The sequence below is a fragment of the Acinonyx jubatus genome, chromosome A3 (assembly GCF_027475565.1).
Source record: "Acinonyx jubatus isolate Ajub_Pintada_27869175 chromosome A3, VMU_Ajub_asm_v1.0, whole genome shotgun sequence".
Classification (NCBI taxonomy): domain Eukaryota; kingdom Metazoa; phylum Chordata; class Mammalia; order Carnivora; family Felidae; genus Acinonyx; species Acinonyx jubatus.
Genome location: NC_069388.1, coordinates 87,205,774 through 87,232,930, shown reverse-complemented (window position 1 = coordinate 87,232,930; position 27,157 = coordinate 87,205,774). Strand labels below are relative to the sequence as shown.

Sequence of the window (27,157 nt, the reverse complement as noted above, 5' to 3'; positions counted from 1 at the left end):
AGATACATAAGTATTCATCATATAATTCTGTATACCTTTCTGTATGATTGAAATATTTCATAATTTCAAAATAGAAGGATCCATTGACTAACTTGAGATCTCAGACTTTTTGAAACATTATCATCCTGTTTTTCAGAATAGATGATAAATAACAAATAAAATGGATAAGTATCTGGAAAAAAGTGGATTTCTCTTCTCTGGTTTATAGCTTAGATCTGGGACTAAGATGCAAAGTGTTTGAATCCTTTAAAGAAGATAGTAAATATTAATTTTAATATCAATATTTTAAAAATTAGCTTAGGGACTCCTGGATGGCTCAGTGGGTTAAGCATCTGACTTCAGCTCAGGTCATGATCTCATGGTTCATGGGTTCGAGCCCCACCTTGGCCTCTGTGCTGACAGTTCAGAGCCTAGAGCCTGCTTCAGATTCTGTGTCTCCCTCTCTCTCTGCCTTTTCCTTGCTTGCTCTGTTTCTGTCTCTCTCTCTCTCTCTCTCTCAAAAATAAACATTAAAAAATTAAAATAAAATAAAATTAGCTTACAGTTTATGTTTATAAACCTCAGTGTTCATTTTTTTTCAAAGATTTTATTTTATTTTTTTGAGTAATCTCAAAACCCAACATGGGCCTTGAACTTAGAACCCCAAGATCAAAAGTCGCCTGCTCCACCCAACTGAGCCAGCCAGGCACCCTTTCATGTTCATTTTTTAAGAAAACAAAATTCATCCTCTTCATTTTTTTTTTCAGGAAACCTTAATTGTTCTTTTCCTTTTTGTGTGTGTTAAATCATAAAGCAGTAAACACTTTGGTTTCTAGATAAATTAGGGCATGTTGTTTACATTTGTCTTTTAAGAATTATAGTAATTTTGAATTTTTTTTAACGTTTATTTACTTTTGAGACAGAGAGAGACAGAGCATGAATGGGGGACGTTCAGAGAGAGAGGGAGACACAGACTCTGAAACAGGCTCCAGGCTCTGAGCCGTCAGCCCAGAGCCCGACGCGGGGCTCGAACTCACGGACCGTGAGCTCGTGACCTGAGCCGAATTCAGACGCTTAGCCGACTGAGCCACCCAGGCGCCCCAAGAATGATAGTAATTTTGGATGGGACTTTTTAAAATTTATTTCTGTGGAAAAAATCCTTCTCTGTTTAATTAAAATTTTGAATATTGTTTATCTGTTGTTTAGGTAAAAGCGCTTGGATGTTAAACATCTGGGCTTTGTGAATTTTAGTTTAATGTTACAGCTGTATAACTCAGGGTGACGAAGCTAATATTTAAGATGTTGCCACCAGGTGCTGTTAATCCAAGATTATTGAATGCCGAGGCTATCACGATGGAGAAAACCTTAAAGAAATCTCTAACTGAAAAATGAGTTGTCATTTTTGTTGGAATTTCATTGTAATCCATTAACATGATTTACGCTCTTGTATTTCAGGGAAAAGTGGCCCAGACAGCATGTATGTCAGCTTGCAAGCATTTGGCCACGTCCTTGATGCAGCTGTTGCTGGAAGCTGAAGTAAGACAGCTCACCTTGGGAGCATTGCAGCAGTTCAACTTGGATGTCAGAGAATGTGAACGTAAGATAGTGAACCACCCTTCACTTGTTTGTTTCACCTGTGTACTCACGTCTGTGAAAACCAAGAAGTTTAAGTCTGTGGGTCTTTGTTCCCGATGGGGTCGACAAATACGGGAGACAACTTGAAGGATGTGTAGAAATGGCCTATCATCAAGCTGATTTGAGCACCCAGAGTGCCTAGGCCCACATGTAGAACAGAGATCTCTGGCCACAAACGAATTTGCAATCTAGAGTGGGAGATAAGGCAGACGTGCGTTTTATAGGCACCAAAGAAAACTTGATTAGTCTGAAGACTTCGGAAGAATGCAGTTCCCAGTCACTTTTTTTTATGTTATATTTTAAGGCTATTTTTACATCTTATCTGCAAACTGTTCTTAGTCTAAAGAACAAATGCGTGTGCATTTGTGAATCAGAAATGCTTTCTATTGCAGGTAAAAATAGAAAATGTTAGAGTGGTTTAAAAACATAGGTTTTATTTTTCTCGAGGCAGTGAGTTGCTGTGTTGATTTAGTTGCTCAGTGATGTCATCAAGGACTCAAGTTTTATTTATTTGTTTGTTTGTTTGTTTATTTTTGAGTATAGTTGACACACAATGTTATATTCGCTTTAGGTGTATAACATAGTGATTCAGCTTCTATATACCTTGGGCTGTTTTCACCACAAGTGCAGCTGCCATCTGTCTCCATTGAAGGCTATTACAATATTATTGACTGTGTTCCCTATGCTGTGCCTTTTATTCCCATGACTTATTCATTCCTTAACTGGAAGCCTGCATTTCTCACTCTCCTTTACCCATTTTGCCCATCCCTCCACCCCTCCTCCCTCTGGCAACCAGCCGTTTGTTCTCTGTGTTTATAGGTCTGATTCTACTGTTTGTGTGTTTATTCATTTGTTTTGGTTTTTAGATTCCACATGTGAGTGAAATCATGTGGTATTTAGGGGACCCAGGATCTTTTGTTCCCTCTCCTCTGCCACACTTAGAGTGTGGAATTTTCCTCCTCATGCATATTATTCCTTCTCATATATGTATTATATGATAGTCAGGAGAGATTCACATTCCCTCAAAAAAAACCCAAAATGCCATATGACCCAGTGAGTCCAAAGAAAACAAAAACACTAATTTGAAAAGATACACACAGCCCTATGTTTATTGCAGCATTACTTACAATAGTCAAAATATGGAAGCACCCTAAGTATCCATAGATAGATGAATGGATAAAGAAGATGTGGTATGTATCTACAATGGAATTGTACTGAATTCAGCCATAAAAAAGAATGAAATCTTTCCATTCATGACAACACAGATAGACGTAGAGAGTATTATGCTAAGAGAAAAAGACAGATACCGTACGTTCACTTAAATGTGGAATCTAAACAATAAAACAAATTAAAAAAAAAGAAATAGACTCATAAATACAGAAAACAAACTGGTGGTTGCCAGAGGGAGAGTGGGGGATGGATAAATAGGTGATAGGGATTAAGATGTACAAAATTCTAGTTATGAAATAGGGAAAGTCACAGAGGTGAAAATTAGAGCTTAGGGAGGATAGTCAATACTATTGTAATACCTTTGTATGGTGGCATGGTAACTACACTTGTGGTGAGCATTTTGCATTGCATGTAACTATTAAACCACTATGCCGTGCCATCGAGACTAATATAATATTGTATGTCAGCTATAGTTCAATAAAAAAAAGAAGAGGAGATTCACGTTCAAGACAGGAAAAAGAGCCCAGTGTCACTTATTCCTTTTATTAAGATAATTGAAACCTTTTCAGGAGATTCCTAACAGACTACTTTGTTGTATCTCATTGGTCATCATACAGTTGTACGGTCACCTCCGGCTCTAAGGGAGGCCAGAGACTGAGTATCTGGAAAAGTGGTAGAAGACCATTGTAATTGGGACAGTTGGTTCATCATGAATCATGCCCTTGGAGTTGAACACAAAATTAGTTCTGGTTAGGAAGAAGAAGGAAGAAATAAAGAGCGTTCTGGTGTTCATTGTGCTGTCAGCAAGAAATGAAAATGAACAAAAATGATATGATGACTTGAAATTTTTTTTTGATTCTAAGAAAATTAAAATAGTGGAAAATACTAAAAATCTGCTAATACTTCTTCCCCACCTTTTTATTTTTACTGCCTGTTGGTTTCCCTCACTTGACTCTTGGTGGCTAGAAATTAAGGTTTTATTGGCTATGCTGTTTTTAATTACTTACTTAGTAGAGACTTCCAGTTTCAGTCACCACAGAGGAACAGGTTTCAAAGCTACCTTTCTGCTATCAATAACTGTAAAACTGGATAAACTGTATAAAGCAGTCTATTTCACGCATTGGATAGCAGACAGCACAAAGCTGTGATCTTTCAGAAAGGGGAAATGCACAAGGTAAACTTGACATTCACTCTCGTTTTCTATCAGAGGGTACTATCCAAACAGCAGCACAGGAAAGTAGAGCCAAAATAAAAAGCAGTGTTTGACATCGAAAAAAACAAAACAAAACAAAATAAAAAAGAGATCGGCATATAGGGCTGGTGAGGCAGCTGGGATTTGTGGGGCAAGATACAAGAGAGCAAGGAGCTGTTTAGAGAAGTAACTCTAGAAGTTTGCATCGGAGAGCCCTTGAGCCCTTGGTCAAAAACTAAATTGCCATGTGCAGGTTAAAATTTTGTGATTGGCAGAGAACAGCCTCTGAGGATCTGTGGGCTTAGTAGGAATGCTAGAGGTCCCACAGTGCTATGAGACATTGGAATTCTGATCAGTCAGAGTTGAGAGACCAGCTAATTATCTTGTACATTCAGTAAGACCCCCAAAAGTTAGACCTTAAGAGTGCTCAGGTTCTAGAGTAAGAGCCAATCTTGATCCACCCTAACAAAGCCTAATTAAAAGAGGCCTGACAAGATAAAGGTAATCTACCAATAAAATAATTGCCTGCCAAAACACAACTCATCTGTCTTTGAAGGAAGAGGAACACACAAAAAAATTCAGACTCTTAACCATATAGCATTGATAATTGCACAGCAAAAAGCTAAGATTGGACATGTAAAGAAACAGGAAAAAATGTGACCCATAAGAAGAAAAGACAGACAATAGAAATAGACCCACTGATAACAGAAATGTTGAAAATAGCAGACAGAGCCTTTAAAAAACTGAATATAAACATATTCAATACTTTAATTTACAAAATTTTATATTTTGCAGAAAGAAAAACTTCTTTTTGAGGAATTTTTTGGGGAAAAAGAAAAGTAGAAAAAGAAAATAAAAGTCACCATGATCTCATCATTCAGATATAAGTACAATTCCAGGGATTATATTCAGAAATGATACTATCCAGCAGCCACAGAACTTTTTCTAGAAATAGTCCGCCAGATTCCATGCATCTACTTAACCAAAATTGTTTTACATGCCTCTGTTTTAACCAATTAGTTACTTGGAGGATGAAAACATAATGATTGGCTAGACGAATCAAGATTGGTTTTTGCTATTTAGCATGAAGTCATCCATTTCTGAGTTTTGAGAAAAGAGTAGAACTTCACTCTCTCTATATAGAGTAGGAGTAGGCAACCAGCCAATGTCATTGGTTCAGCAACTAAGTCTGATGAATGACTGGGAAGGACTACATGACTGCATTTTGTCAGAACTAAAAGATAAAGAGGAATGGAGGTGATAAAGCTAAAATATAGGAGCCTTGAGGAAGAGGAGTGATGGTCTAGGAGAAGCACAGGGGAGGAAGGAGGATGCCTATGTTATGGCCTGATTCTGAAGTACGTTGTATGTCAAAGAAGGAGCATCTTCTACCTGAGGGAAGTAGAGGCAAATTGGTTTCCTTGGCAGAGAGCTAGCTTTCCATTAAGACTAAGAGGTGGAGAGATCACTTTACATACAGTATAATATTGTATTTATGAATGAAAGGGTGGAAACAGAGTTTGTTATCCATGCAAAAGCGGTTCCAGAGAGCCAGTACGGTATCTGAATAGCCATTTGATATATTGGTAATAGCCTTTCAGACTCAGGAATCAGCTTGAAGCCAGCATTTGTAGGGCATGACAGTACCTCCAATAACCATATTACCACTGAAATATTTTTTGTCCATATATTGTGGAACCACTAAGTTTCATTGATTTAAGAAGTTTTAATGTTTCATTTCTGGTTGTCAGTAATTTGTCTGTCAAGAAACTTTCCACGGACATTTATTTTACTTTAAAAGAAAGAATTCTATTCTATGTCTTTTGCTATACCATCCCCCTAATTCTTTTTTTCTTTAGATGCTCAGTGGTCTATAAAAAATCTTAAAGAAATGATACATAAAATTCAAGTAACTATACAGAGGCGTATAAAAGCAGCCCCAAATGACAAGATAATTAACACTTACATCTTTCTACCCAGTGGTGTGTGCATGCGGTATTTTCTCTATTGTCTGTGAGTCCTTGGAAGAACTGTATAGGTCCCGAAAGAAATCAAACTCTGGACAAGGCAGAAAGTGAATGTACCTTGAGTGTTTGACTCTGAGGCCTGGGCTGCCATTTTCTTAGGTCCCAAGTAAAAAGAGGAATTGTATGCATTGCATGAGCTTGAGATATTCAGCTAGTGCCGTGTAGTCATTAAGAACATAGATTTCAGAGTCAGCTCAACCAAATGGATTCAAGACACCACTTATATTTAGTGTGACCGTGTGTAAATTATTTAACCTCTCACAGCCCCATTTATGAAATAGGAGTAATAATAGTAACTAATATTACAGGAATGGGATCAGATTTAAATAAGAGAATGCATGAAAGGGTTTATTTCATGGCTGGCAAAACACTATGCATTAAGTAGTGGCTTCTCCTGTTATCATTAGCAGTAGCAGCAGCCGCAGCCACAGCAGTTAATAAATATCCAGAACTCTCAGAAGGACTTTTGCAGGTCACTCAAACCTTTGTCTATAGTGTATGAATTAGGTAGGTTGGAAGATGCCCTTTTATTTGGGTTAAGAAATTCATTTTTGTTTTTGGTAGTTGTCTGTGAAACTTCTGGGGTTGTCCTGAAATGTCTGATCCAGAACCGATCATTTTCTGATTCTCAGGTTGATGCTCTTGTGAGATATCAGTCAGTCAGCTCGGCTGTTTACTAGAAATAGTAACTATGCTTAGGGCACCATTACCTAATAGGAATGTTGTTACATAATTCTTCCTGACAGGACACTAAACCAAATATGTTTATTTTAATTAATTTATTTTTTAATGTTTTATTTATTCTTGAGAGGGAGAGAGAGACAGAGCATGAGCAAGGGAGGGGCAGAGAGAGAGAGTGGGACAGAGAATCTGAAGCAGGCTCCAGGCTGTGAACTGTCAGCACAGAGCCTGACACGGGGCTCGAACTCCCAAGCGGTGAGATCATGACCTGAGCTGAAGTCGGATGCCCAACCGGCTGAGCCACTCAGGCGCCCCTAAACCAAATACGTTTAAAGTGGAGGCTATTAGGAATTCAGGAGGTATGAAGAAAATATTCCTTTCCCTTTCAAAACTGGCAGTGGATATTTCTACTTTGTCTGGATTTCATCTTATACCTCCATATGTTTGTATGTCTTCTATTTGGTTTTAGATGTTGGAGCCCTGGATCCTGGCAGAGAAACTGGATTTGAAATACTAGCGAGTCTTAAGAGCCTACTACTTTACCTCCTTAACCAAACTTGGGCTCTATATCATACATGTACTTCTTAGTCAGTCTGGGTCTGGATTTGGAATTTCCTAAGCTTTCTCTTTGTGCCTTCTAAATAAAGAGGTCTAGGTTCATGGCCAAGCTCAACTACTTATTTACAGCATTAATTTAGTAATATGTTCACTTATTCAACAAATACATATGGAGCCCCTTCTTTGTGCAGAGTACCATGCTGGAGGCTGGAGATAAAATGGGAAACAGTGGATTTTAAATAGGAGAGTGACTGATTAGATTTGTATTTGTATTATTTTTTATTTTACTTTACTTTATTTCATTTTATTTTATTCTATTTTATTTTACTTCTATTCTATTCTATTCTATTCTATTCTATTCTATTCTATTCTATTCTATTCTATTCTACTCTATTCTTTTGGTTAGATTTATGTTTTTAAAAGGGACTCTGCAGTTTATCAGGAGCCTTCAAGACCAGTAATAGGTCTATGTCAGGATAGAGATGAGTCGAGAGCCTCAGCCTATTTCTGCACAATAATTCAAGCTATGGAAATAAATGGATCAACTCATTTAACCTCCCTGAGTCCATCAATAAACTAGAAATACTAATCCCTGCCCTATTTGTCTCACAGTATTGTTAGGAAGTGAAATGAGATAATATATATAAAATCATTTACAAACATCCATGGAAATTTTACATATTACGGAATCATTTCTTTACCCCTATACCTTTATGTGTGTTTTTTCCTTTTCTTTCTCACTTCCACTGTTATATGGTTTATGGTGTTAAATATTTTCAGTTTTTAGTTATCTACTCAGGTCCCTAAATTATTCAAAAGACTGGTATATTAAAAGTATGATATAATTAACCTAAATCTGGGGCACATTTGTTTGCAAAGAGATACAGCAGGAATTGAAGCTTTTAAAATTTAGAAGAGTCCATTTCCCAGGATCCATCAGTCTTTTGCACAGAATAAACTGGGCCTTAGAATAAGAAGGTAAGAGAGGATGCACCTTGTCGTACTCTCAGTTCTTTGGTGGTTGAGTAAATCTGTCCTTGGTTTACTGTTCGGGGAAGGGCTCCAGAGTCTTCCACTTTGCCATTCTTACCATAATAACCCTCACCACTTTACAAGTCAGGAATCCAATGTGGATCTGCCTAAACTTGGGATTTTGGAAAACAACTTCAGAGTAAATTCATGACCTCACTGAGCCTACTGTGATAGAACGTAATGGCAGAACACCATTTGTCACTTACCCTCCATAAGTCCCTACTCTAACTGAAAGATCAGATAGCTTTCTGCATCCCTTGAAGAATTAGCTTTAGCTCAGAGGCGCCTGGGTGACTCAGCTTCAACTCAGGTCATGATCTCACAGTTTGTGAGTTTGAGCCCCGCATCAGGCTCTGTACTGACAGCTCAGAGCCTGGAGCCTGCTTCAGATTCTGTGTCTTCATCTCTCTTTGCCCATCCTGCCACCCCCTCTCTCAGAAATAAATAAACATTAAAAAGAATTAATTTTAGTAGTTCCTAAAAAGTTTTAACATTTTAGTGTCTTTGTATGTATTCACTAAAATAAATGGCTTCGAGTCCCCTTGTGGTATAGACTCAGGTGTGTTTTAGCTAAAGGTAATCAGGCAAACCTTTATAGGCTTGCTTAGGATTTTGCCACTGGGGCTTCAGAACTAAAGAATCTTCATAAAGTGGTCTCTGTGAACCTTAAATGCAAGGCCCAAACAACTGCCAGTTGGGATAAATGTACTCACTTGTTTTGATTCTCTGTACTACGTGAGTCCACCTATCCTTGACTTCCAATTCCATATAGTTCATTATCTACCTTCGGTCACTCACATATGAGTCTCTCTTAGGGCGTTAGGCATTCCTTTACCTATCCCTTCTCGATGTGAGGGAGAGAGAACAGAGTCCTCAGGACCCTGGTGAGAAACATAAGGAAAGCATATGTGACAGATCCACACTGTATCATTCTTCCTTTGCGGCCTTTGAAGTTTATATTATGCGAACGCAGTCCTGGCCCTTAAATAACATCTAAGCCAGTGTTAAACCCAAATCTGCATCAGCCGACCAACCAAACTGTTAAAATAACTGCTAGCCAGTACATTCAAGCAAGCCTCTCCAGCGAGATGCCCTATAGTAATTAATTTGTCAGTCAAGATTATGTTTAGTTGTCCTTGAATAAGTAATGCAAAATGCATATCCATACAGTTTTCCCTGTTTTTGCAGAGATTCCCTAGAACACTCTTACATTTCCGTCTGGATATAATTTTTTTCTTCTTTACCTTTATTTTGCATATCACCCTTTGAGCCCATGTTTATTTAGATCTGAGTCACAGGACAAGATTCAATAAGGAGTGGGACATAGAGCAGGCTGCTATCTTCTCTGGCAAAGAGGATGCAATGGAAAGCCTTCTGGAGAAGGGGAGGGATCAAGGTTCCCCAATTTCTTGCAGTACTCTTGCATTTACCAAAGAAATATGGTGAGATTATGAAGACAGCTGGAATATCAGTACATAACTTGAAAGATCAATTTATGCACTTCATTTTCAACTCACTCAGCTATTCAGCTGCAGATAGAGGGGTACTGCAATAGAGCCTCGCGATGGCTGTTTTCTTGGATGTTTGAGCTCCACGTTCTACCAGGGATCAGAGTTTGCCCCATTTTCTTGTTTGCCCGGTGTCGTTAAAAGATTTCACATGACTCATATTCTTCAATTTCTTTAACTTGATCGGTGACAGCACAGCTTTGTCCTCCAAAGCTTCACCCGCAGTGAGAACTTGTTCCCTGATGACTTAAGATAATACCTTAATTATGAGCTTGGCTGCCACATTCCTCAGACTGTTGACTTCCTGGGAAACCATGGGAGGTCTCAGTGCCCTTTTCCCTGCCATAACCTGCTAACCAATTTCAAACAGTCTACTTTTTCTCCAAAGTCTTTGTTTGCCAGCTCGATCCCTAATAATCTGTCTTAATTAAGAGTGTGTTTATTTGCAAGGAACAGAAATCTCTTCAAACCAGTTCAAGAATAAAGGAAAGCTTATTTTAAATATATGCATTTCATAGAATCCAAGAAAAAGGTAAACAGTAAATCAGTTAAGTTAGGGATCCTATTTACCCTGATTGTTCCTGTCTCCTTAGCACCTAGCACAGTGCCTGACATATGGTGCTTGCTTAATATTTATTGAATGAATAAAAATGATTCAGTTAGCAACTGCTTCCATTTCTGGAGCTCTTCGTCAGCTCTGAGGATGGGAGGGAGTATAAGTAGGAAGTCGCTCGGATGGATGGCATAGCAAAGACAGCCTGGGATATAGTTGGAATCCTAAGGAATATTCTTTTAGGAGGATGTACAACTGGCAAGGCAAATGATTCGCAACTTTAGTACACATATCCTACCACCAATTTCTATGGATTATAAAGCCATCTTGCCATCAACAATCAATTATCAATATATAAGCTGCGTAATACATAGTGATTAAAATTGTAGGTGATAGATTGGTCTTTGAAACCTGGATCTTCATTTTAGTGGTCTGGGTATGCTTAACTCCCTTAGTTTCTTTATTTGTAAAATGAAATTACAATTGGTGTAAATCATAGACTTGTTATGATGATTAAGTTATTACTCATAGTAAATGCTCAAAAACTGTCCTCATTGTCACTGTTATCATTATCATTAGAAAGACTAGTAGGCTGGAAGTCAGGAAACTTGTATTATAACCTCACTGCTGCCACCAACTAGTTGTACGGTCTTGAAAATTCTTTAAACCTGTTTGGGCTTGAGGCTTCTCATTTATAAAATGAGAACGTTGGGCTACATGATTTCTAAATTTCTGTGTAGTTTAAAGATAACATTATTTATTGTGGGAGGAAAGATCATGTGGATATTTTCATGTCTGTAGAGAGTTGTAAGGATTAAATGAAATAATGCACATGAAGTGATTTACAGATCCTATATACATGAATGTTTGTAAGCATTAGTAAGTATTACATGTTTATTAGAGCTTTCATTATTAGTTATGTACAATGCCATGGCCCCCAGGGGACTTATCCTCAGAGTATATGGAAGCAGAAAGCAGGCTTTGAGTGATTTCTGTCAGGGGCTCTTATAAATTCATTGACCCTTGGAATAGATCAATAATTGTTTCCTCAAAGACACTTTCTATATAATTCTTTAAGGCAGGATTGCTTCAGAGTCTGTTTTATACTATTTACCTTTGGATAACATTGGCTTAGGAAGCAGTCAAGCTGTATAGTCCAGACCTGAAGCACTACAGTCACCTGTGAAGATGTTAGTGTGGTCTTGGGTCAAGTTGCAATTGCAACAATGAAACATATTAGTTAAGCAGTCCTGAATTTCAGAAGACACTAAAGAGTATGAACACATCTCTTGGAGACTCGGTTATCGGGACATGAATACTGGTAGAAATAGATTTAAAGAAGAGAAGTTGGCTCTCTACAACATTAAATGAATCTTGGAAATGTTAAATCATTGTAACAAATGGCACCATTTCATAAGGGATTCTTGTGAAAAGTTTAGAATTTTCTTCCTTTCCAATTCAAATATATTTCTTATACTTTATCGAAAGGACACTTTTCAGATTGTATCTTAAGCATTTGGTACCTCTTCAAATCTTAAAAAGAGAGCCATCCTAAGAATATAAGGTTTGAGGAGTGACAAAAGGAGGAAATTTGAGCTTAGTTAAGTTTTAAATCTGATCTCTCTGGGTTATATTAAAATAACAGATGCTTCTTTTCATATGGCCTGTATAGTGCTTGAAGATGCAAATGTCCTATGGGTAGGCTATTGAAGGACATTTTGTGTGTTTCAGTATCATTAATTTCAGATCCCTTAGCTTCTATCTTGAGCCTCATCTTTATGAATTATAATTTTAAAACAAGCTTTTGCTTTCTGCTCTCTTTCATCTGAGAAACATTAAGGTAAGAAGATTAATGATAGACTTTGGGTTCATATGCAGAAAAATAAACTTGTTTTTTTATAATTTGCAGTGCTGTGCACATGTGAAAACCTAAGGTAATTAGTCATTAATGCTTTTAATATGATGGAGACAATAACTCATTCCATGAAGCAGACTCCGTGGCTAATGAATTTTGTCTTTTGGTTGATTGACTGGTTAATGGAATCAGAAAAATATTTTCTATCTCTTCTTTACAGTAATGCTTTCATTCTCTACTGGAAGTATATAGGAATTTGAGTAGCCAGTCTTAACAGAGTGTATTTTTGTTTATTCATTTTATCGTTTGTTTTCCCCTTTTCTCAGTTTCATTTTCTATTCCTATTTCTAATTCTCATTTTGATTCAGTATCTTCAGTGAAACTTACAGATTTGCAGGGGAAGATTCATTAAGTTGGCAATCGTATACACACACACACACACACACACACACACAGTAATCAAGAGTTCATTCTCTACATTCTTTGTTTTCTCTGCAAGACCTGGAACACTGTAGATATTTTATACAAGGAGTCAGATTTAAAACTCAAGTATTTGGGCTGAAAATAGAGGCCATAGTCCGGAATCATTTTCTCAGGTACACAGCTCACAATCAACGTATTGTGCAAAAGTTTCTTTGGGAACTTACGGATTATATGGCTTTGTCCCTCCCCCACTCCCAGATCCCTACCAGTTCTTCTTAATCCAGGATTGAGCTTGGATTTTCAGATCTAAAATAATGTGGGAAGAGCACACACTGCAAATATCTTCCTTCTATCCAAAATAGGCAGTACAAAAGCCATGCTTTGTTTGCTGTTGTTTTCCTGTGACTATAATACTTGTCATGCTAGGTGCTATGCTATTATGATGCGCCTTTCTGCTATGGAGTACCCAAACAGAAGTCTTCCCTGCCACTAAAATGGCAATATCACGTCTCTTTGACTGTGGATGATGGGCCCTGTACCTTCTGAGAGGACTCTTGTCAGACATGGGTCAGTGAGTAGTGCCCACTCAGCAGTTATTCTGGCTTATGTGCTGAAGTTCTTTGAATTCCAGAAGAGAAGGAAGTCATTGTCTCTCTGAGCCCATTGCCAGACACCTGGTCATTTGATAGTAGGTGCTGCCAGCCTGAGCAGCGAGGGCAGGCGACCTGCTCTTCCTCACCATGGCCTCAGATACCATCCTTGTCAAGCAAATGGAGATGGATCCTGCTGCTCTAACCTTGTTATACATCACTGTCAAGCTCTGCTCTTGGCTTCCAGAGATTGGCCAACACAGACAAAGTACTTTTTCTGGTAGCAAATGTTACCTTGGGTTGTTTGTGGGGCATAAGGGTGATGAGGGAATACAAAAGACCTGCCACATGAGGGATCATAATTTTGAATTAAGGTTCTCTTTCTGTGGCAAACTCTCCCATACCCTAAGTTCTGTCTGACTGTTTGGAAAATGTGGTACTTATCCCATCTCTAAATAAGGACAGTGACTGATTCCTCTTTGAAATTGGTTTGAGTTTTCTTCCTGATTTTATTTTAAGGGATATTTTGGGGGGTGTGGGGATGGTGGCCAAGAGATTTACCTTGAACAGCTGGTAGTTTCCAAAAGGCTCTTTTCCTGCTGCATGGCTTTGGAAAGGAGAATACCAGATTTTTTTGTTGAAGTGATATTCCAAACTTAGTGCTCCTTCCCGCTTTCTCTACATTTTCCGTTCTAGCTGTTTCAGATTTTAGTCCTTATTTTTTTCTCAACTTTAAGACCTTATACACTTTGGAAGTTTCAGGGACCAGAAAGATTAAGAAATGCCATTTCAAGGAAGGAAAATAATAAAATTATATTGTGGTTATTACTCTTTTCCTGTCACTTGACCCTGGTTCTGGACTTGGTAAAACAGGTTTTCTTACAGTAAAACGAGTATATCGTAGCAATTTCTTACTCTCCAAAGCCTTTTTACTGTTTCCTCATTAGAAAGTTAGGCAATTATTTAAAATGTTCATGAATCCCCGTGATTTGCTTCAAAACACCCAGAAGCATTTCTAGGCAGAAATGAGCCAGTAGAAATAGTAGCTCATCTTAATTATTGCAAACCCAAGACCTCACCATTAGCCCCAGACCAGCGTATGGCCATCTCTTTCTGTTATATCAGCTAGCTCCAAAGAGCACCTCAGCTAAAAGTTATTTTATTTCTTTAGCATTGCTGCCTCCTTCCCTTAAGCCGTTTGTGCATCCCTTTTACTCACATGGGCCCAAATCTTAATGCTTGCAGTAAGCCGGAATCTGTCGAGAATATCTGATGAATTCACTGCCCCTGCTTGTCACCAAGTGTTTACACTGGGGCATTTTATACATTACATATTTTCTTTGGCCCTCACTTCATGTCTTTGGGGCTGAGGCCAGTAAACGGTTGGTTTTAATTGGGCCGTTTTATAGGGTGTAAACCAGGAAGGCATATTAAATGCCATGTTTATTTAAAAATTATTTTAATTGTTGAAAGTTGACAGACTTCTACTCAGGTGTACAAGGAGTTCCCATAACATTCTAACCCATCTACTGTCTTTAGGTGGAACACACCTTATACATCTCAAAAAATTGATGAAAGTTCTAGATTTTATAAGACATTTTAAAAGAAAAAATTCCATGTCTTTTCAATCATTACATACTCTATCTAGCATTTCAGCATTTAACAAATTCTGGTTTGAGTTAATCTATCTAGTCTACTTTTAGCATTACAAATTGTAAAAATTTACCTTCTTTCTCTCTTCCTTTAGTTTATCTATTTGTTGGGTGTGTGTGTGTGTGTGTGTGTGTGTGTGTGTGTGTATGTGTGAATGAGAGAGAAAGGGGGAAAGAGAGAAGTTGAGGAGACCTACTACAATTTCTCCAAAAGATCACCTTAGCATTTCCAATTTTTATATTTCTAAGATTGGAATTTAGAAAATAGGAGGAAAATATCACTGCCAACACTTTCATTTAGAAAAGCGAAGTTTCCGGTGAGTCAATGTATGGAATTCGTAAGTTTTGCCTATAAATTTCTGTTGATCTATATTTTACTTCTATTTTCCACCCCTTTCCTGGGAAGAGAAGCTTGTATGGTAGGGTCACTGGTGGGATAACACACACCTGAATGGGTGCATCGAGACCTGTGTCTTTGTGCTTGATCACTAAGTATCTGTGAATAATACACTAATGTCTTTTAAAATCTTTTTACTCATTTGTTATATGGGAATTGTTTGGACTAGGATATCCAACTGAACTACATGGGTAGGAATTAGCCACTCAAGTGGGATGAGGTAGGTTTGGAAGGATATTCTAACTAGTAAGGCAGGTGTTCGTATAAATTCTGGGAGGAAATTTAAAAGTGTGGCATACTAGAGAACTAAAACTAGTTCATTATGACTGGAGGAAAGGTGAAACGAAGTGGGGTAACCAAGAGGCAATGGTGAAAATATAATCCTTGTTAGGTGCTGGAAGACTTATTGAGAAGTATATACTTGATTATAGGTACGTAGGGAGCTGGTCATATGTTTTATGTATGAGAATGACATGGTCATTTTCTGCTTTAGGAAAATCACTGTGGCAAAATTGTGGAAAATGCAAGCCTAAATACAGAATCTTCAGTTAGGAGTAGGGTTGCCAGATAAAAAAACAGGACGCTCAGTTAAATGTGAATTTCAGGTAAACAATGAATAATTTTATATAATACTGCATGGTACATGCAAATGTCAGGTAAGAGAAGGCCTGGATAAGTGTTGCTTTAATAAGAAAGAATCCAAAGTAAATTTTAGAGAAAGTACTTTTAGGGGAAGTAGGGGTGGTAGAAACCAGATTGCAGCGAATTCAGGAATGAGTGGAAGATAAAGAAGATGAATCCGTGCTTGTAAATAGCTTTCAGAAATGGAGTTTGAAAGAGAAGAAAGCAGAAGTTGTTTATTTTATTGCGTCTGAGAACTTCAGTGGAGTGGTTATTTTTATGTTGCCACTGTTCAGCCTGATGATTTGGGACAGTTTAATAGCAAGTGACACCAAACATTTTCTATAATGTGACCAACAATAAAAGAAAAATAATTCTTCCTTTATTTTCTTCGTAGGTATCAGTAAAATTTGCCTCGTCATCTTTCTCTTCTTTTTGTCATTCTGAATCATGTACCTTTCTTCTGAATGATATGCCTTGCTGGAGAAATACCAAGTCTCCTCCATTTTTCACCAAGTCCCAGCAGTCAGCCTGTTTAAGGCCTGCCCTTCCCCTCTGAGTCACTGGAATCTTTTTGCCAGCTGTCTGCCTGTCAGTGGATGGAAACAAGGTGTAGCCTAAGCCCCTGCCCAGACAGTTAACCAGGGAAAAGAGTGAGGTTCTCTATTCTTCCCTAGAAAAGCATTTCTGAGGGCTTTTCAACAAGGATCATTTTAAAGACAGGAGTGCTTTTAATACTTGAAATGTTCATTTATCTCCTATACCTTCTAGCACTTAAGATATTCCTTTAAAAGCACCAGTTTATCATGGAAAGAAGTGGCTCATGTGCCTTAAGAAACAACGATTTTCATTTCCTTTTCTTCCAGCCAACCTAAATTCTTTTTAAACACTAATCTCCCTCTCAGCAGTACCTGGGAGTTAAAACCCTTAATGCTTCCTCTAGAGCTCCTGAGTTGTGTCCGAAGTCCTTTCCTTGACCCTTTACCCAGTAAGTATCAGCCAAAGGGCTAGCGTTGCACTAACAAAGATTCTCTTCTCCTTTTGTCTTTGTTTGTTTGTTTGCTTTAGGGGAAAAGGAGAAAAGGGAAAACACATCCTAAACTGAGTTCTCAGTGGCACAGTTTATATTCTCTAAGTAAGATAGATCCTAAGTTTAGGTCTTGACTTCTTAGGTCTAGCCTATGTAACCAGAATGGGAGAATGGTATTTATGTTGATAGTCATCTAATGCAAACATTTAACATGGCTGTTGGATCATTGTTTTAATATTTTACAATAAATTTCCATTTTAGGGGAAAAAGTTCCCAGCTGATAATTAGAACAATTTCATGAAACAAAGAATCAAAGCTAGTAAATATAGAAAGTGTTCATTTTCTCTGGGCAAGATATACAGAACTTTTACTTTGTCATGTCAAAAATGATCTCTAATATCAAAGACTTATTTTAATTCAATATCTTTAATTTTTTGATTCATTGAAGAAGTGGCCATGTCAAGGGGAAAAGCATATTATTTTATATCCAAATCCAGTAATGTTCCCATTAATTATGCTGGGACATGTATGGCTCTAGCCTAGATATTAAAATGGACCCAATATCCTGTTTTATTGCACTTGATCTATATTGGACTTTGTGTTCCAACAACAATTCTCTGACATCAGTTGGGTGTCCTACAGTTCAATCCAATTCTACAACTAAGTTATTAGTCGTAGACTAATTGCAGACTCCACAAGTTAAGGGGTCGGTCCTGTAAGACTTCCCCTCTTCAGACATCAGCTGCAAGTCTGAGGTGTCCAAGCCACTCACTCCTCTTGCTAGCTGACTACAGATTCAGAACTCCCCAAACTCCCTTGCATTAAAGAATTCACTAGGAAACTCATAGAAATCACCAAAAGTTCTATACTTCTGATTACAGTTTTATTATAAAGGCTGTAACAGGAAGAGCCAAATGGAAGATATGTATAGGTTAAGGTCCTGGGGAAGAGGGGGACAAGCACAGTTTTCATCCTGTCTCTTGGTTGGAGTCTAAGCATGTCACCATCCCAGCACATCAGAGTGTTCACTAATCTGATACTGAGTTTCAGTATCCAGAGGTTTTATATGGGCTTTCATTACATGGGCATGATTGAGTAAATAATTGGCCACATGAGTGAAGTCAGCCTTCAGCCCCTTTACCCTCCCTGTAGACTGGGGGTGTGGCTGAAAATCATGAGCTTGGTCTTTCTGGCTTATCCAGCCCCTCCCTTAAAACTCTCTAAGGTCCCACTTGAGCAACCTTGTTAGCATAAACCTAGGTATGGTCAAAAGAAGCTCATTGTGAATAGCAATTCCTATTGCTCAGGAACTTTCAAGGGTATTTGAAACTATTCTAGGAGCGGGGGCAAAGACCAGACAGGTTCTTTATTGTATCATAGACATCAAGAATATATTTGATTTATTCCTGTAGCTTTAATTAAGTGAAATATTATTACCTTCATTTCACAGCAGAGACATTTAGTACTAAGAACTTATCTGATTGGCCAAAGGTCACATAAGTAAATTCTAGAAAGAACTAGAATCTCAGTTACCTTATCTAATGAGATATCTATCTTTGTGGACATCAGCTTACATTATGAGACTTAGTTTTCCTAGAAAATTGTAAGAACATCATGAAATATATATGCCAAAGAAATATTAACTACTCTCAGTTTGAAAAGAATGATATTGGTGCACTTTGCTGGCTCAGTTGGTAGAGCATGTGACTCTTGATCTCGGGGTCATGAGCTTGAGCCCCACATTGGGCATGAAGCCTACTTTTAAAAAGTTGTAAAAGAAAAAAAGAAAGAAAGAAAGAAAGAAAGAAAGAAAGAAAGAAAGAAAGAAAAGAAAAGAATTATACTGATTTTTCTTAAAAAGTCTGTCTCCTTTAACTTAGGAAACTTCCCATGTGGAACGTACCTTAGTCATTTCTCTGACTTTCAGCATTTTTCATAGTGTGGTACGATATACCTCCACCCTGTTCCAGAGTCTTGATACTTTTCCCTTTAATGAGTCAGTATTTATTTTATCTTGCACCTTAAAAAACATTTTGCAGTTATAGATCAGGATGGTTATTGTCATCACTGGCTAGGGAAACTGAGGCATAGCTCACTATGTCCCCAAATTTATATACTTATCAGCTGTCATCATTTAAAAACAATTATACCCTACTGCTTTTTCCAAAAATGATTTGAGGCCACTTTCAACAGGATAAATTGAAAAAATAAATAAGTTAGGTACCAAAGCCTCCAATTTTCTGCAGTTTCACTTTCTGTGGTTCCAGTTACCCAAGATCAACTGTGATCGGGAAGCAGGTGATGCTCCTTCTGATGTATCATGTATCGTCAGTAGAAGACTAACACTTCATCACAATGCCTATGTAACAGGTCTCCTTTATCTTAGCACGCAGGTGTTTTATCTTCTCTCATCATCACAAGAAGGATGAGTACAGTCCAATAAATTATTTGAGAGAGAGAGACCACATTGACATTAACTTTCATTACAGTATATTGTTATAATTGTTCTATTTTATTCTTAGTTGTTGATTTCTTAGTGTGTCTAATTTATAAATTAACATAGATATGCATGTATAGGAAAAACCATGGTATGTTTGGGGTTCAGTACCCTCTGTGGCTTTAGGCATCCACTGGTGTCTTGGTACATATCTCCCTGCAGATAGATAACAGGAGACACCTGCGTAAGAAAGAGAAAATGGGTTGAAGAGAAGAAGGTAAGCATACAAATATAAGGATTAATAGAGAGGTAGTATAAAAATGTATTGACGGGCATGATGAAAAATATACAAAGTACATATATAGCTCTCTGAAGGCAACATACATTTCTAATACAAGTTGAGTCAAAGCCATTGTGTAGTATCATGGACATTTGCTTCAATCCTAATTTCATAGCCGATGTAAAAATAGAATTCATAATGCTGTGAATTTTAGGAATGCTCTTTCTTGGTCATTTCAAAATCTAAGATCATTCTTGGCACATTTAATTTTAACTTAAGTTCATTACAGTCAACATCATCTAAAGCTGTGCTGTCCAGTCCTATAGCTATCAGCCTCAAGTGGCCATTTGAGCATTTGAGATATAGCTAGTCAGAAATGAGAAGTGCTGTAAATGTAAAATATATACTAAATTTTGGGGAAAAAAAGGCATGAATCATTTTTTTTAAAGTAGACTCCATGCCCAACGTGGGGCTTGAACTCACGACCCTGAGGTCAAGAGTCACATGCTCCTGACCTGGGTGGCTCAGTCAGTTGAGTGTCTGACTCTTGATGTTGGCTCAGGTCATGATCCCAGGGTTGTGGGATTGAGCCCCATGTTGGGCTCCATGCTGGGCATGGAACCTGCTTAAAATATTCTCTCTGTCTCTCTCTCTCTCTCTCTCCCCCTCTTTAGACCCTCCTTTCCCACCCTCTACTCCTCCACTCCTCTCCCCACTCACGCTTGCTCTCTCTCTCTCTCTCTCAAGAAAAAATACACACACACACACACACACACACACACACATATATTTTTTAAAAAAAGAGCCACGTGTTTTACTGATGAGTCACCCATGTGCCCCCCAAATGAATAATTTTTAAAATATTAGTTTCATGTTGAAATTGAAATATTTTATGCATATTGAGTCAAACAAGATATGTTATTAATTTCAATATTAATTATTTTGTCTGTTTTTAGTGTATCTATTAGAAATTCTAAAATTACACATGGGGCTGGCATTTCTATTTGGACAGTGCTTTTCTAGAAAATTGATTTTCACTGTTACATTAAATGACCTACAGAATCCTTCTCAAAATCCTTCTGTAAAATGTCAGATAGCCGCAACTTTGTGTATATGTTCATACAGCAGGATAATCAGTGCTGAACAAACACATGGACAAAATTAAGTCCTTAAAAGCACAGTGAAAATTTCAAGGATATAAAGTCACTGCTTCTGAGCACTAGTTTTTCTCATCTCTCAGGAAGCCCACCCCTCTCATGGTGGACCCTCAGTTTTCCTAGAGATTGTACACAGAAGTACTGATTGGGAGAAGCTTCTTTTCACCATGATTTTAAAAGATATATTATGAAGCTGGCACTTACTTTGCAAAATTGTGAAGCATTTGGGAACTTCCGAGGAAAATTATGACTTTGCACAGATCTGTGTATTTTTAGGATTTTCTGATTCCTAACTAAATGTAAAGGAATACTTAATATGCCTATAAAGGAACATGCAAAGTGAATATTTGTTTTTAGACATTTGAGGTGGGGGGTGCCTGTTGAAATATTAGAAGGACAGACTTAGAGGGATCAGATTCTAACTAGGTCACTGACTTCACCTTTTGGGCCTTAATTTGCTCATCGGTAGAAATCCTCAGTAGTTCCAAATGCTCCTTTCAGCTTTAGCAGCGTAAGTTATAGACTCAAGTCCGAGGTCATCTTTTGCTCTGTTTTTGCCTGGAATATTAAGGTAAAGTCCGCTGCCGTGCGGCATGACATTGTTCTGCCACTCGTTATTGTCTTGACTTCCTCAACCCTTCTTCCTCTGCAAAGAATCACACAATGCAAAAGTCACTCTCTTTAGTTTAGTGAATACGGCTAAGTATTCTTACCCATCATTTAAAATATTATTTCTTCAGACAAAGATGAGCACTTTATTTCAATAAAGGCACCCACTGCCCCTTGGACTCCATGAAATGGTGGGAACTTATATTATCTGTTTTCTAAACTTAAACAGAATTGTTTCTCTAGTTTGCTTTGCTAGATTCCGCTGACTAATTTCATTAAGCTGTTTACTGATTCTTCTTATATGTTAAATAAGATGTAGAAATCGACCTCTCTGATCTGCTAGGTTTATTCCTCATAAAACAGCTTTTCTGTCCGGGAGAATGTGTGCTGTCACTGACACCAGCCACTGAATGTGCCAGGACCCTCCTTTCCTCCCGGTGGTACAGTTAGAGGGGCAGCCAGGTGGAGATTGATTGTCTTGTTTACTGAGCAGCAGCATGGAACTTCCTTCATGCTGGTGTCCATTTTCTCACTTATGGGAGATCAATTCCTTATTAATTAAAATGCCGTGTCTGTCTGTCCTAGCTCTCAATGGTCTTTCAGAGCAAAAGGAGCTTGGAGAATTGAACTTAGAAAATCAAACTTTAAAAGTACTTTGCAAATCTGTGTGCAGTCCTGGCTTGGCATTTGCAATCAGATTTCAGTGTCGTCAGTTTCCATCAGATTTCTCTCACAGAACTTTGAGAATGTGTTTGAGTTAGCCTGTGCTTCCCTCTGCCCTTTTTGGGATGGGAAATGTAGTGAGTTACATATTTAAGGTATGTAAAAACAGAGAGTGATGTGCGTCACGGAGTCATACCCTGGCTAAATAAAGGTGCCTGTTTTTTATGATCACATGTCCATGCAAGCACACTTACACAAGTATGGTCAGTTTCATCTCCAAGGTGGTTTTTTTCTCCCCCTCACTCCCCAGCGTTTTCCTGTCTCTTTGGTACCTGTCTCCTTTGCTTACTTCTTTATGTTCTGGCCAACCTTTCTCTGACCAGCAGAGCCCCAAGTGGATTCCCTGTGGAGTCCATCAACTCCTGTCTGTAATGAGCTTAGTGGAGCCACTGTGAAGTGATGCAAGAAGAGGCTAGCTTCCCCAGAGCCACACTTGGTAGTCTGGCACACTCCTTGTCTGTTGCTCCAGGGAGCTAGATACCAGGAAACCATTATGTTAATACAGCAACAGCAGCTCTTATTTTTTCAATCCCACAAGCACCACATGTGACCTGACATGATCTTAAGATGTAAACAAGAAGCCAACATACTTTGGGCCCCCCGGGTACTGCGTTTTCTTTCTCACCTGACACTTTCGCCCTAGCCAAACCTCTGGTCCCTTCAGTGAGGGCTGGTGATGCTATCTTGTCCATTTTCTGACCTGGAAGTTCAGTGAGAGCAGTAGTGAATGACGGTATCTAGGGACCTCTGGTCAAAATTTTATCCACTGTCTTTTCAACTTCCTCTTATTTAACCAAATTATGTTTTTCTCCGACAATTGCTATTTTACCTATTTTCCGGAGAGGGTACTAGTTTTGCTTTTCTGAAATAAATTTTTATCTTGTTGCTCATCTGCTTTTGAAAATTATTCTTGTTCCATGAACAATTTGCATAAAATAGATCTGTAATTTTGTGACTCAGTTATACCCTTACAAACATGATTGTTCTCCTAGAGTTATTTCAGAAGAACTAGTTTTATTTTCTGTTTCTCACAACTTGCTTTTGAGAAACTCTCAGATGTCCTATCCAGATACACAGATTATAGACTATGGCAGTCATTTTGATTTCTCAAAGCCCTTTCTAATCTGACTCTGCCGTTTTATTCTAATTAGCCTTCTATGGTGTTTATAAAAATGGTTTTTTTCTTCAGCCAAATGTGAATGTACCTGATAATTTTAAAGTTTATTTAAATTTTTTTTTCCTTCCCCCCCTAAGTGATAGTGTTAGTTAATTATAAGATCAGCCTTCAAGAAGTGTAGAAAGCATTTTGAAATTAGTGGAATCTCTTCTTTTTCTCTTTTGGTAATTTTATATCATTATAAATAAACCTACAGGATATTTTTGAGAAATTAATATTGTTTTTAGAAATGATTGCCTAACCACGTAGATTTAAGTGTGTAGGAGAATATGAAAGAACGTTGAATATTTGGTAAGTAAAATACTTTTTTTGTGTGATTTTATTTCCCCGTTTATGCCTTCACTTAATAATATGCCTTGTTTTCTGTAACTTTTATACCTCCTTTTTATTTTCTTAAATGAAAATATTTCCTTCGTAAACTTTGATGAGTTGGCAGTTTCCTCATTAAAAGATTTTTCACATTTGCAAATTGGGTCTTGGAGTGAAGCCCTGATACCAGCTTCAACTCTGAAGTCCCTACCATGATGGTACAAGGGCAGGAAAGAGCTGCTGGGGAGAGCCAGAGCTCTCTGGAAAATGCATCACTGGTAGGCTCTACTAATCTGAACACATTTTTGAAGAGGAAGCTTTCTTGCCAGCCTCACTGGAACCTTGACTCAGTCCCTAAGTAACACATGCTGGTCAAATGTTGGGTTTAGGTCTTTGTGAAATAGAGCAAGCACCTTATATAGTCTTGCGATGCCGTCTACACTACAGAACCCAGGCTTTGGAAACACTTGGTGTTGGAAACACTTAGAAACTGAAAACCTACTACAGATCTTGGACTCAGAGACAAGTCCAGAAAGGGTCTTGTCCATTGTGCCCCATATGTACATTGGTTCCACTCAGTCATAATTGCATACTTTTACCTCTTTTGATGATTTCCAAAGAAGGAAGGTTTCCATTTGTGATGTTAAAGAGAGGCTTCTTGTGTGTGCATCTAATGAATTTGTGTATGCATCGGCCTGTTACACAGACTGGAGCTTTTTGTAGTTTTCTTCTTCTCTTTCTGTCAAGCAACATCTGGGAATTTGGGTGTGCAGACCAATCCCGGCTGCCTGTAATGCTAAATCTTGAATAAGTCCTATCCCTTGTCACTAGAGAAAGTATTACTAAATCAGCACCACTAGGTAATTTTGGTGCACGTGTGCACATGTGTTCTATTTCCTATTTTTGATTATGAAAGTGGTCTCTACTCATTTTAAAAGTTTATAAAATATAAAAAAGAAGAAAATCCTTTTGTAATCTTTCCGTCTGCAACAGCCTCAGTTAACATTATGAAATGAGTGTTTACTATGCATATTATATTTTATAGAGTTGAAATCAGACTGCTTACAAATGTTCATTTATTTAAAATATTCACACTTTCTTATGCTGTTAACATTTTTTGTATATCTGAACAATTGACTCTAAGAGAACAACCGTGTTTTTAAGCGTATATTGAATCCAAACATTGCAAGAGATCTGTTTTATGCATTTTTTGAAATTCATAAATAACACCAATAAAAACTGCTGTGGCTAACATTCTGTTAATTAGTCATCTCAGTTTCATTTAAGTGAAAGACTTAAATATTTGCCTGTAAACAAATTTGCAGTGCCAGCTCACTAACTCATCACTGAATGGTAGCTGAATAAATTCTCCTGTTTTGTCCTGGGTATGTAACAGTGTTTCTTAACTTTTGTTTGGTCACCAGCCCTCTGAGAGTTCAGTGAAAGCTAGGAAGCTTCTTCCCAGAGAACTGTATATTCACACAGAAAACTAATTGTAATGATAATCAATTATGATATGCCAGGCCCTCTGCCAACTGCTCTATGTGTGTTATTTCATTTAATCCTCATGGTAGCACTATAAAGAATGCACTGTTTTCTTCATTTTTGAGAAAAAGACATTGAAGCTTTAAGGAGATTAAGTAATTTGCCTATGCCTGTAGACCTAGTATCCGAGCTCAAATTCTGGTATTTATGACCTCAAAACCCATCTCTTCAATCATTGTGCACCAAATTTTAGGGAGCCCATACATTCCTAAAACCTGCTTATTGGTACTCATATTAATAAGGCCACGTTACCTATTGCAATCTAAAGATTTTCATTGGCAGTGAAGAGGATGTATGATTAATGAATCTCGCTGTTTTTGTAACTTATTTAATTAATATATTGAGTATTTGTTGAATATCTAGTATTTTAAATACTTGTTAGGTTCAGTGATATGGTCCTTATCCCTAAGGAGTTTACTATCTACATGAGAAGACAAGGATTATATATGTAAAACAATGAGGAAAAAATACAAACATGAAGTTGAATATACAGTAATGAGACATTTCCATAAACTATATGTGAAAACGAATCTCTTTACTCTGTCATACTTTGAAGCAATTATCACTCTTTGATTCCCTGATTTATAAAAGGAAAAGCAAATCTAAAAGGCCACCATGTCCTCTGGGAACCTGGAAGATTCAGTGTGTCATAAAAATGAGGTCTATAAAGTGAGACTCTCGGTTTCCTGAGTGGTTTTGTCTGTGTCATCTGTCAGCCCCAGGGAGCATGCTCAACAAGGAGAGGTGAGAATGTGTAGGCAGCTCTCAAGCATTTCAACCTTGTGTCACGGGGTAATTCTATTGAGTTGGACATGTGTAGGTAAGCAGAACACCTTGACAGTTGCTATATTTTGACTCAAGAAAGGTTCCTACTGACAGAGAGGACTTTAGTACGTCAAGTGATGAAACATAGCCTTGAGTCATGCAGGAGCAGTGGGGGGAAACTAGCAACTTTGGATGAAACCATCAGGCATGGGAAGCCTATTGAAGCCGACCACTGACAATCAAGGCAGTCAAAAAGAGTGGCTGTGGCTATGATTCAAAGAACTGCTTTCTGTAGGAGCACAGTATGGGCGAGTTGTACATCTGACTTGAGCAGCTGCTGCGTATACAAGGTTAGCACAGATAATGGCTGTTGTAAGATATGAAGGATGGAGTATGTCAGGCTTTCCATTAACATGGCCCTCTTCAAGTATTTGTACAGTTGTAGGATTCTACTCTTTTGAAACTTGAATCATTTGGCCTATAATATGATGGAATTAATTTGCAAATAGCATTTGAGTTTTCTTTTCCTCGCAAATAGAAACCCAGTGCTGCTAATCATCCTATCTATAGTTTATCTCCTTTCACTTACAGTAGTTATTTTTTTTGAAATATCTAAAATAATATTTTGTGTACAGTTGTAGAATATACGTGTGCTATATTTTGTTTAACAAATTTTGTTAAATTTCATTTCATGTGATGTTTCCATAATCCCTTTCAATTTTGTTTAGCATTATTTTTTTAAGTGGGGCAAGGATGTTATGAAAACCTATTCTGTCTAAGAAGCCCCAGATGGAAAATATTTTTTAAAAACAGGGATTCCCATAGTTGTTCACAAATCATCATTTAAATCTGTCCAGCTACTGGATGTTGGAAGTAATTTTCCAGGCATTTATGCAGGTATCTTGATGGATTTTATTTAATTTCAAAAAAAAGTATGATACTAAGTCTGTATTATTTCTTAAATTCGTTCCTGGAATAAAACGTAATTGAAAACATTCCTTTTCATATTTGCTTTGAGCCAATACTGGAGTTGTTTTTGAGGTAAATGGTAGATTGATGTTAAATGTCCATCACACTTTGGCTTTATAGAGAGAATTCAAGACATAGTAACTGTCCAACTCTTGAATTTTCTCATTCTCTGTGTGTGGTGTGTGTGGTATGGGTGTGTGTGTAGGGAGCTTAAACAAGACCTTTTGATTTCATAATAAGCAGGGCTTAGGGACGATAAAACTTGACATTCTTAACTATTACT

At 37.7% G+C, this 27,157-nt stretch overlaps 1 protein-coding gene across 9 annotated transcripts in view; it reads left to right on the top strand.

The window, feature by feature from the left end:
* EXOC6B (exocyst complex component 6B) overlaps positions 1–27,157 on the top strand; it is a 603,982-nt gene that overhangs the window by 420,146 nt on the left and 156,679 nt on the right. For 8 of the 9 annotated variants that reach the window (XM_053200754.1, XM_053200751.1, XM_015064020.3 and 5 more), the window contains one exon: positions 1,435–1,576. In XM_053200754.1, coding sequence (XP_053056729.1) covers positions 1,435–1,576 — 142 coding nt within the window. Of the gene's footprint in view, positions 1–1,434; positions 1,577–27,157 lie in introns of those variants that run through there. The other variant, XR_008289404.1, reaches the window with a different exon arrangement.